Raw genomic sequence first — 17940 nt, 5'->3', positions numbered from 1 at the left:
TTCATAATTGGTTGCGAATTAGTGTAGAAATAAACATTGTTTCGCGTTCATAGTCGCAACTTGGGACCCCATCCGGCCAGGAAATCGTCAAATCTGACGAGCTCTCGTTACTCCGACTTTTTCCCCCCTGAGATTTTGAAAATGTTATTTTTTCATTCATGAATTTTGCCACCACGTTTAAGCTGTTTACCCTCGCGCCGATGAGTTTGTGTATTTTTGCGCTGGTTTCAAATAAAAATACAATCCTCAGAAAAAAAAAATAGGCCAAATGTATTAAAACCGCTCCGTCAACGGCTGATAATCGGGCAGATGTTTTATTTGTTATTTCGCGCACGCAAATCTTCACTTTTTTGGGGATGTTTTATGGGCAACCATAAATAAACGGTCACTTTGGGGCTTGGGTTTTTTCCCGCACCACCCAGATCATCAGAGAGCAACAAAAAAAAAAACAACACGCCGGAACCACACAATTCATCGAGTTTCAAGAGTAAACATCGTTTCTGGGGGAACCGCCGGAAATTAGAGAGGAGGTCGTGGGGGGAACGGGGGGTTTTCGAGGGATACGCACGTACGCGCACGAAATCTGCGTGATTTTCCGTCCTCTCGAGTGAAATGGTTTACGATCTTCATGACGGTATCGACGCTAAACAGTGGATTAGCCGCCGATCGTGGGTGGGTGGAATGAGATGTTTATGAGTTGGACTTGGCTGGGATAACTTGGCTAATTAGGGAAAGATTTTACTAAAATATTTTTAATACGTCTTTTAAGCTTGAACTGTAGAAAATTCGTGAGAACGATTCATTTTGTTGCATTTTTTTTTATTTGCTTGATTTGATAAAATTAATATATGTGTTTAAATGATTCATACCTTTAATAATTTTGCTTCTCTTGAGCAATTTTCATCATTTTTCAAAATGTTTTATTTGGTGCATTTTTTTTGAGTTCATTTCTTATAATTCATATAAATAAAAAACTAACTTAATCCACCTATGTGGTTGGTGCCTTCCTCACTTTTTTCCAAAAATGGGTTTGGACACAAATTTCGTCTAATTTCGTTAAGTTTCGGAATACAAAAAACACACATATTACTCAAGGGCTCATAAGTGGCATCTTAGGTGGTCATAGCTTGAGGCAGGGTTACCTGATCTTCTATATTTTAGACTCGTTGGTGAGGTCTTTCGATTACCTAACCAACGATGGGTCGGATGATGGATCCGGACATTGTTTACATACATTTAAGTGAGATCCGGCTACAAAAAAGTACATAAAAATCACTAAAGTGGTCAGAACTCGAGACAGGGTTGCCAGATCTTCAATGTTTTAGACTCGTTGGTGAGGTCTTTCGATTACCTAACCAACGCTGGGTCGGATGATGGATCCGGACATTGTTTACATACATTTAAGTGAGATCCGGCTACAAAAAAGTACATAAATATCACTAAAGTGGTCAGAACTCGAGACTAACCAACGATGGGTCGGATGATGAATCCGGACGTTGTTTACATACATTTAAGTGAGATCCGGCTACAAAAAAGTACATAAATATCACTAAAGTGGTCAGAACTCGAGACAGGGTTGCCAGATCTTCAATGTTTTAGACTCGTTGGAAAGGTCTTTCGATTACCTAACCAACGATGGGTTGGATTATGGATCCGGACATTGTTTACATACATTTAAGTGAGATCCGGCTACAAAAAAGTACATAAATATCACTAATGTGGTCAGAACTCGAGACAGGGTTGCCAGATCTTCAATGTTTTAGACTCGTTGAAAAGGTCTTTCGATTACCTAACCAACGCTGGGTCGGATGATGGATCCGGACGTTGTTTACATACATTTAAGTGAGATCCGGCTACAAAAAAGTACATAAATATCACTAAAGTGGTCAGAACTCGAGACAGGGTTGCCAGATCTTCAATGTTTTAGACTCGTTGGGAAGGTCTTTCGATTACCTAACCAACGATGGGTCGGATGATGGATCCGGACATTGTTTACATACATTTAAGTGAGATCCGGCTACAAAAAAGTACATAAATATCACTAAAGTGGTCAGAACTCGAGACAGGGTTGCCAGATCTTCAATGTTTTAGACTCGTTGAAAAGGTCTTTCGATTACCTAACCAACGATGGGTCGGATGATGGATCCGGACATTGTTTACATACATTTAAGTGAGATCCGGCTACAAAAAAGTACATAAATATCACTAAAGTGGTCAGAACTCGAGACTAACCAACGATGGGTCGGATGATGGATCCGGACGTTGTTTACATACATTTAAGTGAGATCCGGCTACAAAAAAGTACATAAATATCACTAAAGTGGTCAGAACTCGAGACAGGGTTGCCAGATCTTCAATGTTTTAGACTCGTTGGAAAGGTCTTTCGATTACCTAACCAACGATGGGTTGGATGATGGATCCGGACATTGTTTACATACATTTAAGTGAGATCCGGCTACAAAAAAGTACATAAATATCACTAATGTGGTCAGAACTCGAGACAGGGTTGCCAGATCTTCAATGTTTTAGACTCGTTGAAAAGGTCTTTCGATTACCTAACCAACGCTGGGTCGGATGATGGATCCGGACATTGTTTACATACATTTAAGTGAGATCCGGCTACAAAAAAGTACATAAATATCACTAAAGTGGTCAGAACTCGAGACAGGGTTGCCAGATCTTCAATGTTTTAGACTCGTTGGGAAGGTCTTTCGATTACCTAACCAACGATGGGTCGGATGATGGATCCGGACATTGTTTACATACATTTAAGTGAAATCCGGCTACAAAAAAGTACATAAATATCACTAAAGTGGTCAGAACTCGAGACAGGGTTGCCAGATCTTCAATGTTTTAGACTCGTTGGAAAGGTCTTTTGATTACCTAACCAACGATGGGTTGGATGATGGATCCGGACATTGTTTACATACATCTAAGTGAGATTCGGCTACAAAAAAGTACATAAATATCACTAAAGTGGTCAGAACTCGAGACAGGGTTGCCAGATCTTCAATGTTTTAGACTCGTTGGGAAGGTCTTTCGATTACCTAACCAACGATGGGTCGGATGATGGATCCGGACATTGTTTACATACATTTAAGTGAGATCCGGCTACAAAAAAGTACATAAAAATCACTAAAGTGGTCAGAACTCGAGACAGGGTTGCCAGATCTTCAATGTTTTAGACTCGTTGGAAAGGTCTTTCGATTACCTAACCAACGCTGGGTCGGATGATGGATCCGGACATTGTTTACATACATTTAAGTGAGATCCGGCTACAAAAAAGTACATAAATATCACTAAAGTGGTCAGAACTCAAGACAGGGTTGCCAGATCTTCAATGTTTTAGACTCGTTGGAAAGGTCTTTTGATTACCTAACCAACGATGGGTTGGATGATGGATCCGGACATTGTTTACATACATTTAAGTGAGATCCGGCTACAAAAAAGTACATAAATATCACTTAAGTGGTCAGAACTCGAGACAGGGTTGCCAGATCTTCAATGTTTTAGACTCGTTGGAAAGGTCTTTCGATTACCTAACCAACGATGGGTCGGATGATAGATCCGGACATTGTTTACATACATTTAAGTGAGATCCGGCTACAAAAAAGTACATAAATATCACTAAAGTGGTCAGAACTCGAGACAGGGTTGCCAGATCTTCAATGTTTTGGACTCGTTGGAAAGGTCTTTCAATTACCTATTCAACGATGTATATAATGATGATGTTTGGTTCAGTTTACTGCCATTTATTCAACTTCCAAAAATATGCGAAAACACATTTTTATACATAACTTTTGAACTACTTATCGAAACTTCAAACAATTCAATAGCACCGTATGGGACCCTAAACCAAGTCGAATGCAACTGGTTTGGTCAAAATCGGTTCAGCCAGTGCTGAGAAAACTGCGTGACATTATTGGTCACATACACACATACATACACACACACATACACACACATACACACACACATACACACAGACATTTGTTCAGTTTTCGATTCTGAGTCGATATGTATACATCATGGTGGGTTTTCGAGCTTTAAATAAAAAGTTCAATTTTAGAGCAGGATTATAGCCTTACCTCAGTGAGGAAGGCAAAAAATTAAAACGGTCAGAAATCGTAGTTTATGCAACAAGTTGCAAATTCTTTTCGAAAACAATGTTTTGAAAAAAAAAATCAAGACTAACATTACAAAAGTGTCAAACATTCATTATTACGCCTTTTTGAAATGTTAGTCTTGATTAAAAAAAATGATAATATTGTTTTCAAAAAGATCAGAAAACATCACGCATGTTTTAGATTTTAACATTGAAAATCAGACCATTAGTTGCTGAGATATCGACATTAGAAAATAGTGGGTTGTTTGAGTGAGACTTAGAAAACATCAATTTTCCAAACAAACAAACAAACAAAATTTGATTTTTTTTTTATTTTTGCGATCAATACTTCGATTTTTTTACAAAAAAATAGTATTGATTCAAAAAACATAATTCGGTCAGAGATTTTTTGCCCGTTCTGGAAATATCTGAAAAGTTGGTATTTGATGTCCCCTAAAACAAATCAGAAAATAAAAAAAATGTGTTTTTTGCAAAACAAGTGACAAAGAGTGAAATTAATAATTACCAATTTTTTTCACCGTGTTTCATTTTTTTCAGTGCAGTTCTTATCCATACCTACAACTTTGCCGAAGACACCAAATCGATCAAAAAAATCCTTCAAAAGATACAGATTTTTGAATTTTCATGTATCATTTTTGCACGGGCAGATGCCAAATTTGTATGGAAAATTAAATGGACAAACTAATGATGCAAAATGGCTTCTTTGGGCACACCGAATGCACCAAAAAAGTTTCAGACGGATTAAAAAATACAAAAAAAAATAGAAAGACCGAAATTTAAGAGAGAAGAGAAAAATTTTCTAAAATTTCAAGAGTTTAAATTTTTTTGAAGATTTCTGATAATAGACGACAAAAATCAAAACAAGACTTGATAGACTTTCCCATTTTTGAAAGATTAAAAAACTACTTTGTACTAAGTTTAGACTTTTTGTCATCAAATTTTTTAAAGAATACATACAAACAATGAAAAAATTACAGAAAAAATACTCTTTTTTTGTTGAAAGGATAGAAAAACAATAAAATAATATTTCTTTTTTCTTCAAATTCAATTTAAATTAAACTTTTAGTAACAAAACTATTTTGAAACATTCAATCATTGAAAGAATCAAAAAGCCCAAAAAAAACAATTTTGGATCAAGAACAAATTTTATTAAATGGTAAAAAAAGAATGATTAAATTTTGAAACATTTTTTTTAAAGAACTGTTCATGATTCAAAGAATGAAAATCTCAAAAAAATATTATTGAAGCAGGACAATGATTTTGCCAGGATTTAATGCCACACAGATATATTAAAGAACCTTAAATTAATTAATTTTGAAGGATTATTTCAAAAACCGTTTCAACTAGAAAAATCTGAATGAATCAAAAACATATCAAAACCCCGAATGGAAAAAATACAATCGAAAACACATTTGGAACTAGCTATATAAAATATAATATTTTGAAATAAGTCAAATTTGTTTTTTTTTCTAAATAACTGCTATTGCTTGAAAAAATAGACATATTCACAAATTATATTAGGGTAATTCTCCGCCAACTCACACAGCAGTTGCCCCGACCCCTCTTCGATTTGCGTGAAACTTTGTCCTAAAGGGTAACTTTTTTAGTGTTTTTTTCGATGAAAAATACGTTTTTTCGGAATTCTGAGTACGTCATCAAATCGGGCGTCTAATTTTACATAAAAGTCCCTTTGACAACAAATTTCTATCTCATCACCGTTTCAGGCTGCAAATTATTGAGAAACACCTCTTTTTTCGCATGTTCAAAAATGGAAGGGGTCGTACCGCCCCTCCGTCACGAGATATCAAAAAACTGACCTCAGATTCGTGATCAGGGACAAAAGTTACCCCTTAGGACAAAGTAGAGTAGAGAATTACCCATTATTAAACGTAAAAAAATTTTGTTAAAAGATGAACATGAACAAAACATTATTTTTAAATTAAGAGATAATTAAATAAAAAAATAAAGAGATCAACCAAAACAATATAAAAAGGCTAATGTGAGTTCATTAACTAAGAGGGCATTCTGCTAACTCCTAATGTAAACATCTGTTTTTTGTTAGAGTCTAAAATTCATAAAATCAAACAGAATTGAGAATATTTCTCTCGCTTGTTTTTAGAACTCCCAAAAATGTCATAGTGAGACAAATGATTATTTCACATTTAAGTTTCAGAAAAAATGATAGTAAATATTAATACTTTTCTTATTACTTCACTTTCGACCATTTTCCATTCGAACTGATTCGGTTAGAGAGCGGGGTACGCATGAATAATAACAGATAATCGAAAATTATGTTATTAATAAAGATGTTGCAACAGTTTGATGTTTAGTTCTAAATGATTCTTTGCAAGGATCATTTAAAACTGTCACACGCTTCAACGACGTGCTTACCACCTTCATCGTAGCAATTTCCTTCACTGTTCACTCAGAATATTTAATTATTTTTCCCACTTTTCTGTCCGATACGGTCCGCATCCCACAAAGGGGGGTATCAGGTTTATAATTAATGGTTAAAAAATCCTGTCATAAATTTTCCCCGAGACGCAACGCGACTTACGACTGTTTACATGTGACAACAACGGTCAATGTCGTCACCCTGTGGTACACGCCACTTGACCGAAACAAACCCAGTTTCTTGTGAGCATCATTTCCCAAGGGTATATTCCTCCCTGCTGCCGACACAGTCTTTGCGAGAACATCTCTATTTCAACCTCACTCGCGGACTGTCAGATGTCAGCAATGGGTTCTTTTGCTGTTGCCGCAGATGAAAAATGATGCCAAAAAAGTGAGGACCCCGAGTTAACCCGCGCCGGCGGAGACAGGGTCTGCATTTGTAGGGATTTATTAACTTAATTGCGCCGGCAAAATGCAAACAACGAACCTGCGCCGAATGGTTGCCCGAGCAAAACTAGATTTTGTTTTCTACCTTTGAAATATTATTCAAAATCATACATTTTATAGTTTCTTGTTATATCGCTCCAACCAAGGGATTCAAGATTTAAAAATCGATGGTTTGAGGACTTTTTAACATATTTTTGTGAATCTTTTGTTTCAGACAAACATAGAAAACATGAAACACATTAAAAGTAATTTAACCATAAAATGAACAGTTAATTAATCGCAATATTCTATTAGGGATTCAAGGCAAGGTGGTCCTGACCCTGGGGATGTCGCGTCGACAGCTTGTATACTTCCACCACAGACTCTCTGGTTTTGAATTTTGGAGACCGCCGGATGGTGTTGAATCATCAACTGCTGCATCTGTTCAGAGTATGGTGGATGATGTGCCAGAGGGGGTGGAGTCAACGACGACGACGATACCTTTTTGGTCAAGGACTCCGACCCAAAGATGTGTATTACTTTTGGAGTTTCGAGAACATGTTCCGAGACGAGGGTAAATCACGCTTGGAAGGTTTATGGGTATAATTAATTGGTTTTCAAAGTGACTAAGATGTGTTCAAGCAACTGAAACAGAATTTGCGGGAGTGTTAGTAAGGTACAAATCTTAAAGAAGATCTTATAAATATAGTTTCATTCATTTTATTACCATTTTATAACGTATTTTTACCAAAAACACAGTTTTCATTTTTTTTTCTGTTGTCACTTTTTTTCGAAAGAGATCAGATTTTTTTTATAAATTTATCTAGAATCATTGTAGATTGACCTCTAGTTGCTGTGATACAGCGGATAAAAGGAAAAGAACAAAGAACCATTATCAATCTTATTGGATAATCAACTTTTCTTTAACGGTGCACATCAACCAGAGCTTTTGCAACCAGATTTTTTTTACAGACATTTTAGTATCTTCAAAACTACGGGTACTATCGAAATATTTTTTTATTCAGCCCCTAAAGGGACCATCCATAAACCACGTGGACACTTTAGGGGGGGGGGGGTATGGCGATTGTCCACGCTCCATACAAAAAAGTTTTTTTTTTATATGGACAATTGTCCACGAGGGGGGGGGGGTTGAGATTTCCAAAAAAAAGTGTCCACGTGGTTTGTGGATGATCCCAAAGTACTGCCCACAAAGAAATTTACAACAAAGTTTGACAAATTTTACAATCTCGTTATTGCAGGATTGGGTCCGTAAGATTGACAATTTTGAAATAAGAAGACAACAACTTCCTTCGTTGCTGTGCACCCTTAAACTCAAAATTTGTCTTTTTAATCCCAAACTATATAAAAAATTGCTTTTGGGAATTTTACTTTCTGTAAATATAGGTAAAACCGTTGCAAATATTTTCCAAACTTTTTTTTTAAATCAACTGAAAACAATTTGCCAAGCATTTTCCTGCTTTGATTTTTGAGCTCCTTTTAACATATTTTGTGAATTTCCGAGAAAAAAACGCATTCTAAACATCTTATTCCCGGATGTGCGACAAAAGTTCGAAAGACATTAGGTCGAAAGAAAAAAAGGTCGAATGCCAAATGGTCGAAAGACATAAGGTCGAATGGACAAAAGGTCGAAAGTGGATAAAAGGTCGAATGGACAAAACGTCGAAAGGACAAAAGGTCGAATGTGGAAAAATGGAACAAATAATTATAATTATAAACTTCTAAAAAATCTTGGAAAAAATATTTTCTTACAAACAAATATTTTCTTACAAACAAATATTTTTTGTAACTTTTGTCCCTGATTACGAATCCGAGGTCCGTTTTTTGATATCTCGTGACGGAGGGGCGGTACGACCCCTTCCATTTTTGAACATGCGAAAAAAGAGGTGTTTTTCAATAATTTGCAGCTTGAAACGGTGATGAGATAGAAATTTGGTGTCAAAGGGACTTTGATTTAAAATTAGACGCCCGATTTGATGACGTACTCAGAATTCCGAAAAAATGTATTTTCATCGAAAAAAACACTAAAAAAAGTTTTCAAAATTCTCCCATTTTCCGTTACTTGACTGTAAAAAAAATTTGGGAACATGTCATTTTATGGAAAAGTTAATTTACTTTTCGAATCAACATTGACCCAGAAGGGTAATTTTTTCATTTAGAACAAAATTTTTCATTTTAAAATTGTGTGTTTTTTCTATCTGTGCAGGGTTATTTTTTAGAATGCAAAAAGTAACTTTTTCAAAACTTTTTTTCGTAAAATCGCGATAACTCGTGATGTTTATAAGCAAACCCCTTATGTCTATATATCAAAATTTTTGTAATTGTCTGCTCTACAACTTTGTAGAACATCGTTACACTCTAAAAAATAACCCTGCAAAGTTAGAAAAAACACGAAATTTTAAAATGAAAAATTTTGTTCTAATGGTCAATGTAAAAAATGACATGTTCCAAATTTTTTTACAGTCAAGTAACGGAATATGGGAGAATTTTTAAAACGTTTTTAGTGTTTTTTTTCGATGAAAAATACGTTTTTTCGGAATTCTGAGTACGCCATCAAATCGGGCGTCTAATTTTACATAAAAGTCCCTTTGACACCAAATTTCTATCTCATCACCGTTTCAGGCTGCAAAGTATTGAAAAACACCTCTTTTTTCGCATGTTCAAAAATGGAAGGGGTCGTATAGTCCCTCCGTCACGAGATATCAAAAAACGGACCTCGGATTCGGGATCAGGGACAAAAGTTACCCCTTAGAACAAAGTTTCACGCAAATCGAAGAGGGGTCCTGGCAACTGCTGTGTGAGTTGGCGAAGAATTACCCCAATACATAGATATTTTGAAAACTAATGAAAAAATAAATGTATTTAAAACTCTTTTTTAATTAAAATGTTAATACCATGGCTTGTTATTTCAATTTCTATTTTTTTGCAAATGAGAACATTTCCTAGAATTCTTCTTATCTCTCAATAAGAATCAAGATTTACGTTTAAGTTGTTATGAAAATAATACTGGTAAACTATCTTGTATTTCAAACAAGAGACTTATCCTTGCTTCCCTTTATTTATTTAGCCATAATTCACCACATCAATCAACCTTGGTCCGCGAAACATGCTGACAACTTTAGCTTCCCAATCGCTTCCAAGTTTCCGCCACGATCGTAAACTAGCAAAAAACGTCAAGCGATCATATTATACGATTACGACCCCGCGACTATAAGCTAAACCCCAGCTAAAAATCCCAACCAATTAGGCGCGCGGAATGCTCATCAACCCGCTTCACTAGAAGATCCTTCAAATCTCAAACAGAAGACGCGATTTTCCCTTTTATTTTCCTCCCTCGACCTCACCCGGGTTTCCCCCCCGTAACAGCAATTGAAATAATATTTACAAACTTTCCCCCCAACACAAAAAAAACACCGCCCAAAGCCATCATTAATCCTCATCATCGTCATTGAGTTTGACGAAAAAAAAAATCAACAAAAGTATAAAATTTCCACCAAGCGCAAAAAAAAATCTCACGTCTGAGAAAATCCCGTATGCACACTTTTTTCGCTCATTCGCAAAAGAAGAAGTCGCTTTCCCATCTTGTTGGGGTCGTGTGCAATGCCGATTTTTCAATTCAGGCTAGTGTGAAAAAGTCTCGAGTTTGAGACTGAGCGAGAGAGAGAGCGCGCGCACACAAATTACGGGGGGAAAACGGTGGGAAATTCCTCTCGAATATCCCGCACGCGACTCGTTTAACGGCACGCGCACGGCCTGACGTCACGGCTAACGGCCTCCCTGTTGCTGCTTCGTAACGACCGAACGCCAACCAGTCTGGGAACAACGGCGGAGCTAATTTTAGCGCATTTTCGGCAGCACTGCCAAACCATCTGGTTCGGAGCGGTTCGTCGTCGTCGTGTCGTGTGGTTTGTTTTGATTTTCCTCCGACTTTTCACACTCAGAGGCATCCGTGGAAAAAGGTGTGGTCTTGGTTTTTTTACTGCTCCAACAGGCATTTTAAAAAAATTTCGGCTGGAAACTCTCACTAACGGCCAACATCTGGGATTCTAGCCTAGATGGATCTCACCTACGCGTTCTCAAACCAAAAATATCATGGTTCATTTTTAAAATAAACTTGACTCACTGAAAACGCATCCACCCGGTGCGATGTACCGGCTGCTGGCTGACTGGGCAACAAAATTGCAATTTTTGAACCTAAAAATAGCAAACTACGTAACCCTTTTCTCCCCTTTGGCGCCGCCGTTTGGATATAGTTTCATGAGATGGAATGTTTCGGCGGGCGCGCGCGAGGGCAGAAAAACTAACAACTTCATTAGGAGACGTGCTAGATGAGTTCTCGGAAGAATGAACCGTTGGCATTTTGCTGGGAATCAAAATTAGCAGGTGGGAATGTGAGCAGGAAATGTGTGGTAGTTTTAGGGTGAAGGCAAATGTTTGCTCCGTTTCAATAGTTTCAAATTTTTATTAAAAAAATAGTTTAAAACCCGTTCCAAAAAAATATATGCAAAACAAATATTTATACAGGTTCTGCGGGTATTTTTTCTTGTCATGTCATGTCACTTAAATCCCTGAAGAAATGTGCATTTTCAGAAGTTGATAGGCTCAATCAAATAACCTCAATCTTGAAGTAGACAATAAAAGTTACATATAATTTGGTGCAATTTTACTCCAAAAATCGACTTTGGCTCAATTTTGAGGGCAGATTCAGATCCAGCGGGCAAAATTACAAGGAAAACATGTTTTTGGACAATTTTCGAATTTCGTTGGGGTGGTCCCATATGGTTTTCCCTTAAAAATTAAACTTTTTAAATGAAGATATATCGAGTTTAAGCATAAGCATATGCATAAGCATAGGTGCCCACCCGCAGTTGCTACTCCGTTATTGACCAGGACCTCCAGAAGTTACATCCACGAGCCGTGGAAGATAAGTGGGTGCTATCTTTCCTCGCTTCGCAACTTCTCAAAGGCCCCTATCATGCTGATCAATACCGGCGCCGGCCACGACCAGTGGTAGGGTCACGGGGAAGTGGATGGGAATGTTAGTCCGATACTTGAGTGATAGAGACCGCCCAATCGACTGCTTCTCCGACAAAGTATCACATGAGTTTTGAGGGGGTTAGTAGATGGGTATGAGGTCAGGATTCACGAGTGGCAGTGATGTGACCATGAGCATTTTGTTTATCGGTTGAAAATTTTAAATCTTAGGCAGCCGGCTGCGGAAAGATAGATAATTGATCATTTAAAAAGTTTTTTTTATCGAACGCGTGCCAGCCGAGCAGCAGTGCTATGGGCTGGACTTATCAGTATATTTTTACTGTTGGTACAATTAAGATAACGCGAGCAAATGTCAAAAATAGTAGATGAATTAATACTAAAGCTGCCAGTTGGAATAAATTATTACGATCAACGAATATAAACGAAAAGAAAACAGGACACCACGTAACCGATTGTAATGAAATTAAAACAATAACTTAAACGAACTTAACCGGCGGCGTGCCTTCCTATCAACGATGATAAAAGAAGGACTTATAAATTTAAAATATAAAAAGACTCCAAAAAACACGTTGCATAGTAACCGCGAAGTCCCGCTACTCACAATCGAATCCGAAAGATAGCTATCTAGAATTTTAAATATAGTATTAATTCGACCGCGATCCTCCAGAAATTCTTCGTCGGCGTGCCTTCCGATCAACGGTGATGTAAGAAGGGCTTTATTCATTAAAATGATTTTATATCATAAGCCTTTAAACATATTCGTCGGCGTGCCTTCCGATCATCGATGATATAGAAAGGACTTAATCCAGCAATACGACTTGCTTGCTCAAAAAAAAAAAAGAATTCGGATCGTTTCTATCGAAAACTATGTAAAGAGAACAAAAATAAACTCATTGGCCAACGAACGCGCGAACTAAAAATAAAGAAAAAATAAGAAGAAGAAGACCAATCACCCCATGTACACAAATAGCGACACAAAAGAGATGGAAAATAACACGAAAAAACAGGACTGCGCGTCCACACAGGCACCGCACTACTGATGCCATTATTTATTTATAATGACCAATCACCCCATGCACTCGAACAGCGACACAAAAGAGACGGAAAATAACACGAAAAAACAGGACTGCGCGTCCACACAGGCACCGCACTACTCTTAAATGAAGATATCTCGAGTTTAAAGAAAAACTCCTCTGAATTTTTTCAGCGTTTTTGGAGCTGGATCTCCTTTTTCGAATGCAACCTGGCGCTTGAAATTTGGCCTGCGCCTCTTCGAGATATTTATGTTTTAAAATGCATCTTTTTTAACTTAAAATTGCTGTTACTTTTGATCCTTAAGTCCAAATTGACTTGTCAAATAATAAAATTGTTCTTCGACAAAGTTGCTTGGATAGGCAAACCCAACAACTTTTTAAAAGACGAAAAAATTCCCAAAAATATTCCTGAAAAGTTAGATTTTCAAAGTCACCCTAATCGTGAACCACCCTAATTTTCAACCAAACCAAAAGTTGCCCCTTTCTATTTGCAATAACTCTTCTGAAGACACCAAAGCTCCAAAACTTCACAATTTTTCGAAAAATCAATTTTCCTCTTATTTTTAAGATCTGGACCACTGTGGATTGGTCAAAACCATTTTTTTCCAAGAATGTTAAAATGCTTTTTAATGACCAAAAATTTATTGATAAATTGGTGCTTTTTTAGGTCAAAAATGGTTTTTTATCGGATATTACAAAAAAAAACTCAAAATATGACCAAAAATAGATTTTTTGACACTTTGGCTCAATTCTGAGGGCAGATTCAGATTCAGCGGGCAAAATTACATGGAAAACATGTTTTTGGACAATTTTCGAATTTCGTTAGGGTGGTCCCGTATGGTTTTCTCTTGAAAATAAGACTTTTTCAAATGAAGATATCTCGAGTTTAAAGAAAAACACCTATGAGATGTTTTCAGCGTTTGTAGTGCTGGATCTCTCTGTTGAATGCTACCTTGAAATTGGACCTTCGCCTTCTCGAGATATTTATGTTTTAAAAATGCATCTTTTCTACCTTAAAATGGCTGTAACTTGCTTGGTTGAAATTGAATTGTCAAAATTTTTTTTCAGTTCTAAAAGTGCCCCGAACATCACTTTTCTCTAAAACTTAACTCTGAATTGCCAAGTTCAACAAACTGATTTTTGAAGGTTTGCTCAAATTCTTTGTGCAAACTACATACAATTTCTGGATTTTATGGAAGTGTGGCAAACCGATTTTGCCAGTGTTAAATTTTTTTAAGGGTCATCTAAAACTTTTATATATACAAACATCTTTCAATAAGTATTTTAAGTAAAAATAAGTATACATTAATAATTGTATTGATCCAGACTTTGCCTCTCTTTTTACCATTTAAATGCAAATGTTTTCATTGTAAGGCAAAAACAATGAAAAAATTTCTTAAAAATCGAGAAAGCGACCGAAAAATTTATGCAAAACTGTATTCAAATAGGCAAAAATAAACCTAATTATTGAAGTTTGTACAGCAGAGACAAAACTACCAATAAAAACCAAAAACAAAACAACATAAATGCAAATTTAAATACCAGAAATGATGCAAGAAAAACAAATGATGCTTAAAACAAAAATAAATCTCAGAAAAAAGAGAGTCAAAATATTATTCCAAAACTAATCATTGAAATATTTTAGCAGTCGTTTGTTAAGGTGGTAGATGGTGTCTTTCACTTTTGGGGCAATGACTGTCAATGATGATTCTGAATTCAGGATTCAGAAATAGTAAATTGAAATGAAAAAATAATTACTATATGTAAAATGTAATGAAAATCACAAATAAAACCATTTTTTGATTGAAACAGTCTGAATCAAGATTTGAATGATTTTCTAAAACAAAAATTGCCGCCAAATGGCCGATTGGGAATGATCCTTAAAATTTGGTTAGATATTTCGTAAATTCTACTATATTTCACAAAAATTTCGGCAGTGGTGCAAGCATTTCGTGTTAGTTTTTTTCTACAAAATTTTGGAAATCGGCTTCAAATTTACCATTTATTTTCTCCCCACTTATTTGGAAAAAAAGTATCAATTCAAGGGAACTTAATTACTTCGCTCTCGTTTTTAAGCATTGTTGTTTGCTTGGTTTAAAAAGTTGAACTTTTATCAACTCAAACCACGAGTGCTGAACAAACAAGTTTCCAAAATCTAGTGGAATGCAGCATTTTTTACATTGTCGGTAAACATCCTCTGAATTGGAATTTTTCATTTCAACATTTGTTTTTCCGTTTAGGCTGGTACAAATTTTATTTTAGGTTTTTGCCCCCCCCCCCCCCCTTCAAAGTTGGCTCGAAAAATCAGGGGGCAAAAAAAATATTTTTTCAAAAAACTCTAATATTTCAATGAAAATTTAAGTGCAATCAGTTGAAATTAATTTTGAATGCATTCCCCTGCGCTTAGAATCATTTTTAGCATGTTTCGGTTGATTTAAAAATCATTTGAATTTTTGAAAATTTTCGATGTTTATTATCGCAAAAAGTTCTTTTTCGCTAAAATTTTGGTTTTCGTCAAATTTAACATTTTTTGAAAACTAATGATTGCAAAATAACTGAACTAGTGTAAAATACATTTTTAAACACCTTTTCCGTGCAAATGTTGAAACTATGGCTTGTTATTTCAACATTTTTATTTTTTTATTTTTTTGCCCCCCCCCCTCGAACCCGGCCCGAGCCGAGGGACAAAAACTTTGAAAAATATTTGCATCGGCCTTATTTAAGTGTCATTTTCGTTAAAAGTGCCAAATGAATGCTAAAATAGTAGCTTTTTGCAACTAAAAAGCATATTTTTTCAGCACGAGTCGTACATTTATCCAACGACAAAAAAACATATTGAAAAATGTAACTTTTCGACACAAGAGTTGAAAAGTTCAACTTTTCAGCACCCATTTCATTGCAATATGTGTTAATTTGGAAGGTGTAAAAGTTGAAGGTAACCTATCAATTTAGACTAAAAACGTGATTTTCATTGCTGGGCTGCCATCTATGTTACGAAGTATATCTACAGGTGCCTGTGTCTTCAATTACAGTTACTGCAACATATTCTTAATTTGCAAATTAATGATATCTGCATTTTTTTCTCTGCATGCAACATAGCTCAGTGTTGCCGATTGCCCTTTTATTACATTGTAATATTACCATGATTTTTTTACTGAGTGGGTTAAGCATTTTAAATAAGGAAAAACTTTTTAGATATTGAATTTAAATAATGACAATTTTTCCCTAAAATTTGAGCTTGATGAGTGTGAACAAAAATCACGATATCACGAAAAAAAAACTAAGTCTGCATACGAAAATCTGGGAGTTCAAATCCTGAAATTTTCCAATTTTCCCTTTTCTCGCAAACAAGTGCACACAACACCTCTCCGTGCGTACATCCACACGTCATCACTCGTCAAACACAAACACTTACACCCACGTGTGTCTGTATTTCTTCACCACTCGCATCCGAAGATCATCGCCGCTGTTTCTCTCTCTACGTCATCGCTCTCAACACCGCGCGCATTTTCCTCGATGACGTCTGGGCTGTGAATCCGCTAAACGAATTTCGCAGACGACCCCAAGAAAACCGAAAAGAACGCCGCCGTTAGGGGAGAGCCGCCCAAAACTCCCTCTCTGGAAGGACGGCCCGTCGCCGTTTTTGTTGGTGTTGTGAGCAAACGCCAAGCAAATGCCGTGCACAGCAGCCAGCAACAACAAAAACAAGTCGACAAGTCGCAGAGATCGAGATCAAATTCGACCGTCGAGGCGCTACAGTTTGCTACTGGCTTAGCTGCTAGCTCTATATTCCCTCTGAAAAATTATATTTTTCCGCTCTCTAGAAGCCGTTCAAGTTCTAGCTTTCAAACCGCCGGGCCGCGCGTTTAGTTCCGTGAGATTTCAGAGTTCAGAAGATCCAGAAGTGATCGCGAGTGTTATTCCTCTCCTGCTACCTTCTGCTGCTACCAGTTACGATTAGTTACTCGTGTTTAAGAATCGATCAATCAGCTTAGAAAGGAAAAAAAATGGCCGATGTCGATGTGATGCGCACCCAGACCGTGGAGGTCAAGAAGACGCGCAAGGTGAAGAAGACCACGACCAAGCGCCGGGAATCGTCGGACGCGACCGGCGAGGTCACCATCACCGAGATGGAGCAGACCGACTACCAGACGCTGGGCGGCCAGGCCAACGCCATCGAGGACAAGGGGTAAACTGGAACGACTCGGTGGCGACCTTGTTGGAGCGAGAGAGAGAGAGATCGACGATCCCAAAGAAGGACTCCCGGATTACGACCGTTTTGACACCCCTTCCGGATAAGGTCCGCGGTCCTTTCCCGTCGCCGAAGATAAGCGGCTTAAGTGTGATTTAGACGCTTGATCTTGATCAAGATCTGGTCGTAAGTTCTGCTGCGACGATCGACAACGAGCAGTTCGCGAGGATGAGTAATGATCGGGATGGCGTGAGAAATGATCGCCCATTTTTCGTGCTAGGGTGTTCAAGAAAACATCGCATCGGTATTTTGTCACCAGGTGGCGTTGTTCAAGTTGAAGTTGTCATAAGACGGAGAGTGATTCGATTAGATCCGGCAAAGTCTTTTCTGATGCGATGAATTCTGTCTGATTTCATCGCATCTCTAATAACTTTGCCGAATAAACTCGAATCACTTTGGAGTCTTCAACAAAGTTGTTAAGCACAACACAAACAACTGGACACCCTATCAAGTGCGAAAAAAAGGAAAACTGGTAAAATGTTTATTTTCCCTTACTTTCGAGAACGCTGCACGCTGATCTCATCCGCGATCGATCGACTCAAAGTGCATCGTACAGTTTTGTTATCTCGCGCGCGGTTGTTTTCTGGAGTCAGCTGCGTGTGTTTGCAGCAAACTATATTTGGAACTTGTGCTGCGCGATGATGATGGTCGGGAAGGTCTCGAGACAGTGTAGTTGCATTGCACACACTTCCTAA

At 37.2% G+C, this 17940-nt stretch overlaps 1 protein-coding gene across 7 annotated transcripts in view; it reads left to right on the top strand.

The window, feature by feature from the left end:
* Nucleotides 1–17940, top strand: part of LOC120415778 (four and a half LIM domains protein 2) — a 306724-nt gene that overhangs the window by 249752 nt on the left and 39032 nt on the right. The window contains exon 1 of one of the 7 annotated variants that reach the window (XM_039577404.2): nt 16727–17182. The exons of the other annotated variants lie outside the window; for them this stretch is intronic. Within the exon in view, the coding sequence (XP_039433338.1) occupies nt 17001–17182 (182 nt within the window). The 5' untranslated portion in view covers nt 16727–17000. Of the gene's footprint in view, nt 1–16726; nt 17183–17940 lie in introns of those variants that run through there. 7 annotated transcript variants of the gene reach the window in all.

This window comes from Culex pipiens, chromosome 3 (genome assembly GCF_016801865.2).
Source record: "Culex pipiens pallens isolate TS chromosome 3, TS_CPP_V2, whole genome shotgun sequence".
In the NCBI taxonomy this organism is placed as follows: Eukaryota; Metazoa; Arthropoda; class Insecta; order Diptera; family Culicidae; genus Culex; species Culex pipiens.
Note: the sequence above shows the minus strand (reverse complement) of the source record. Positions and strands in the feature narration are given on the sequence as shown.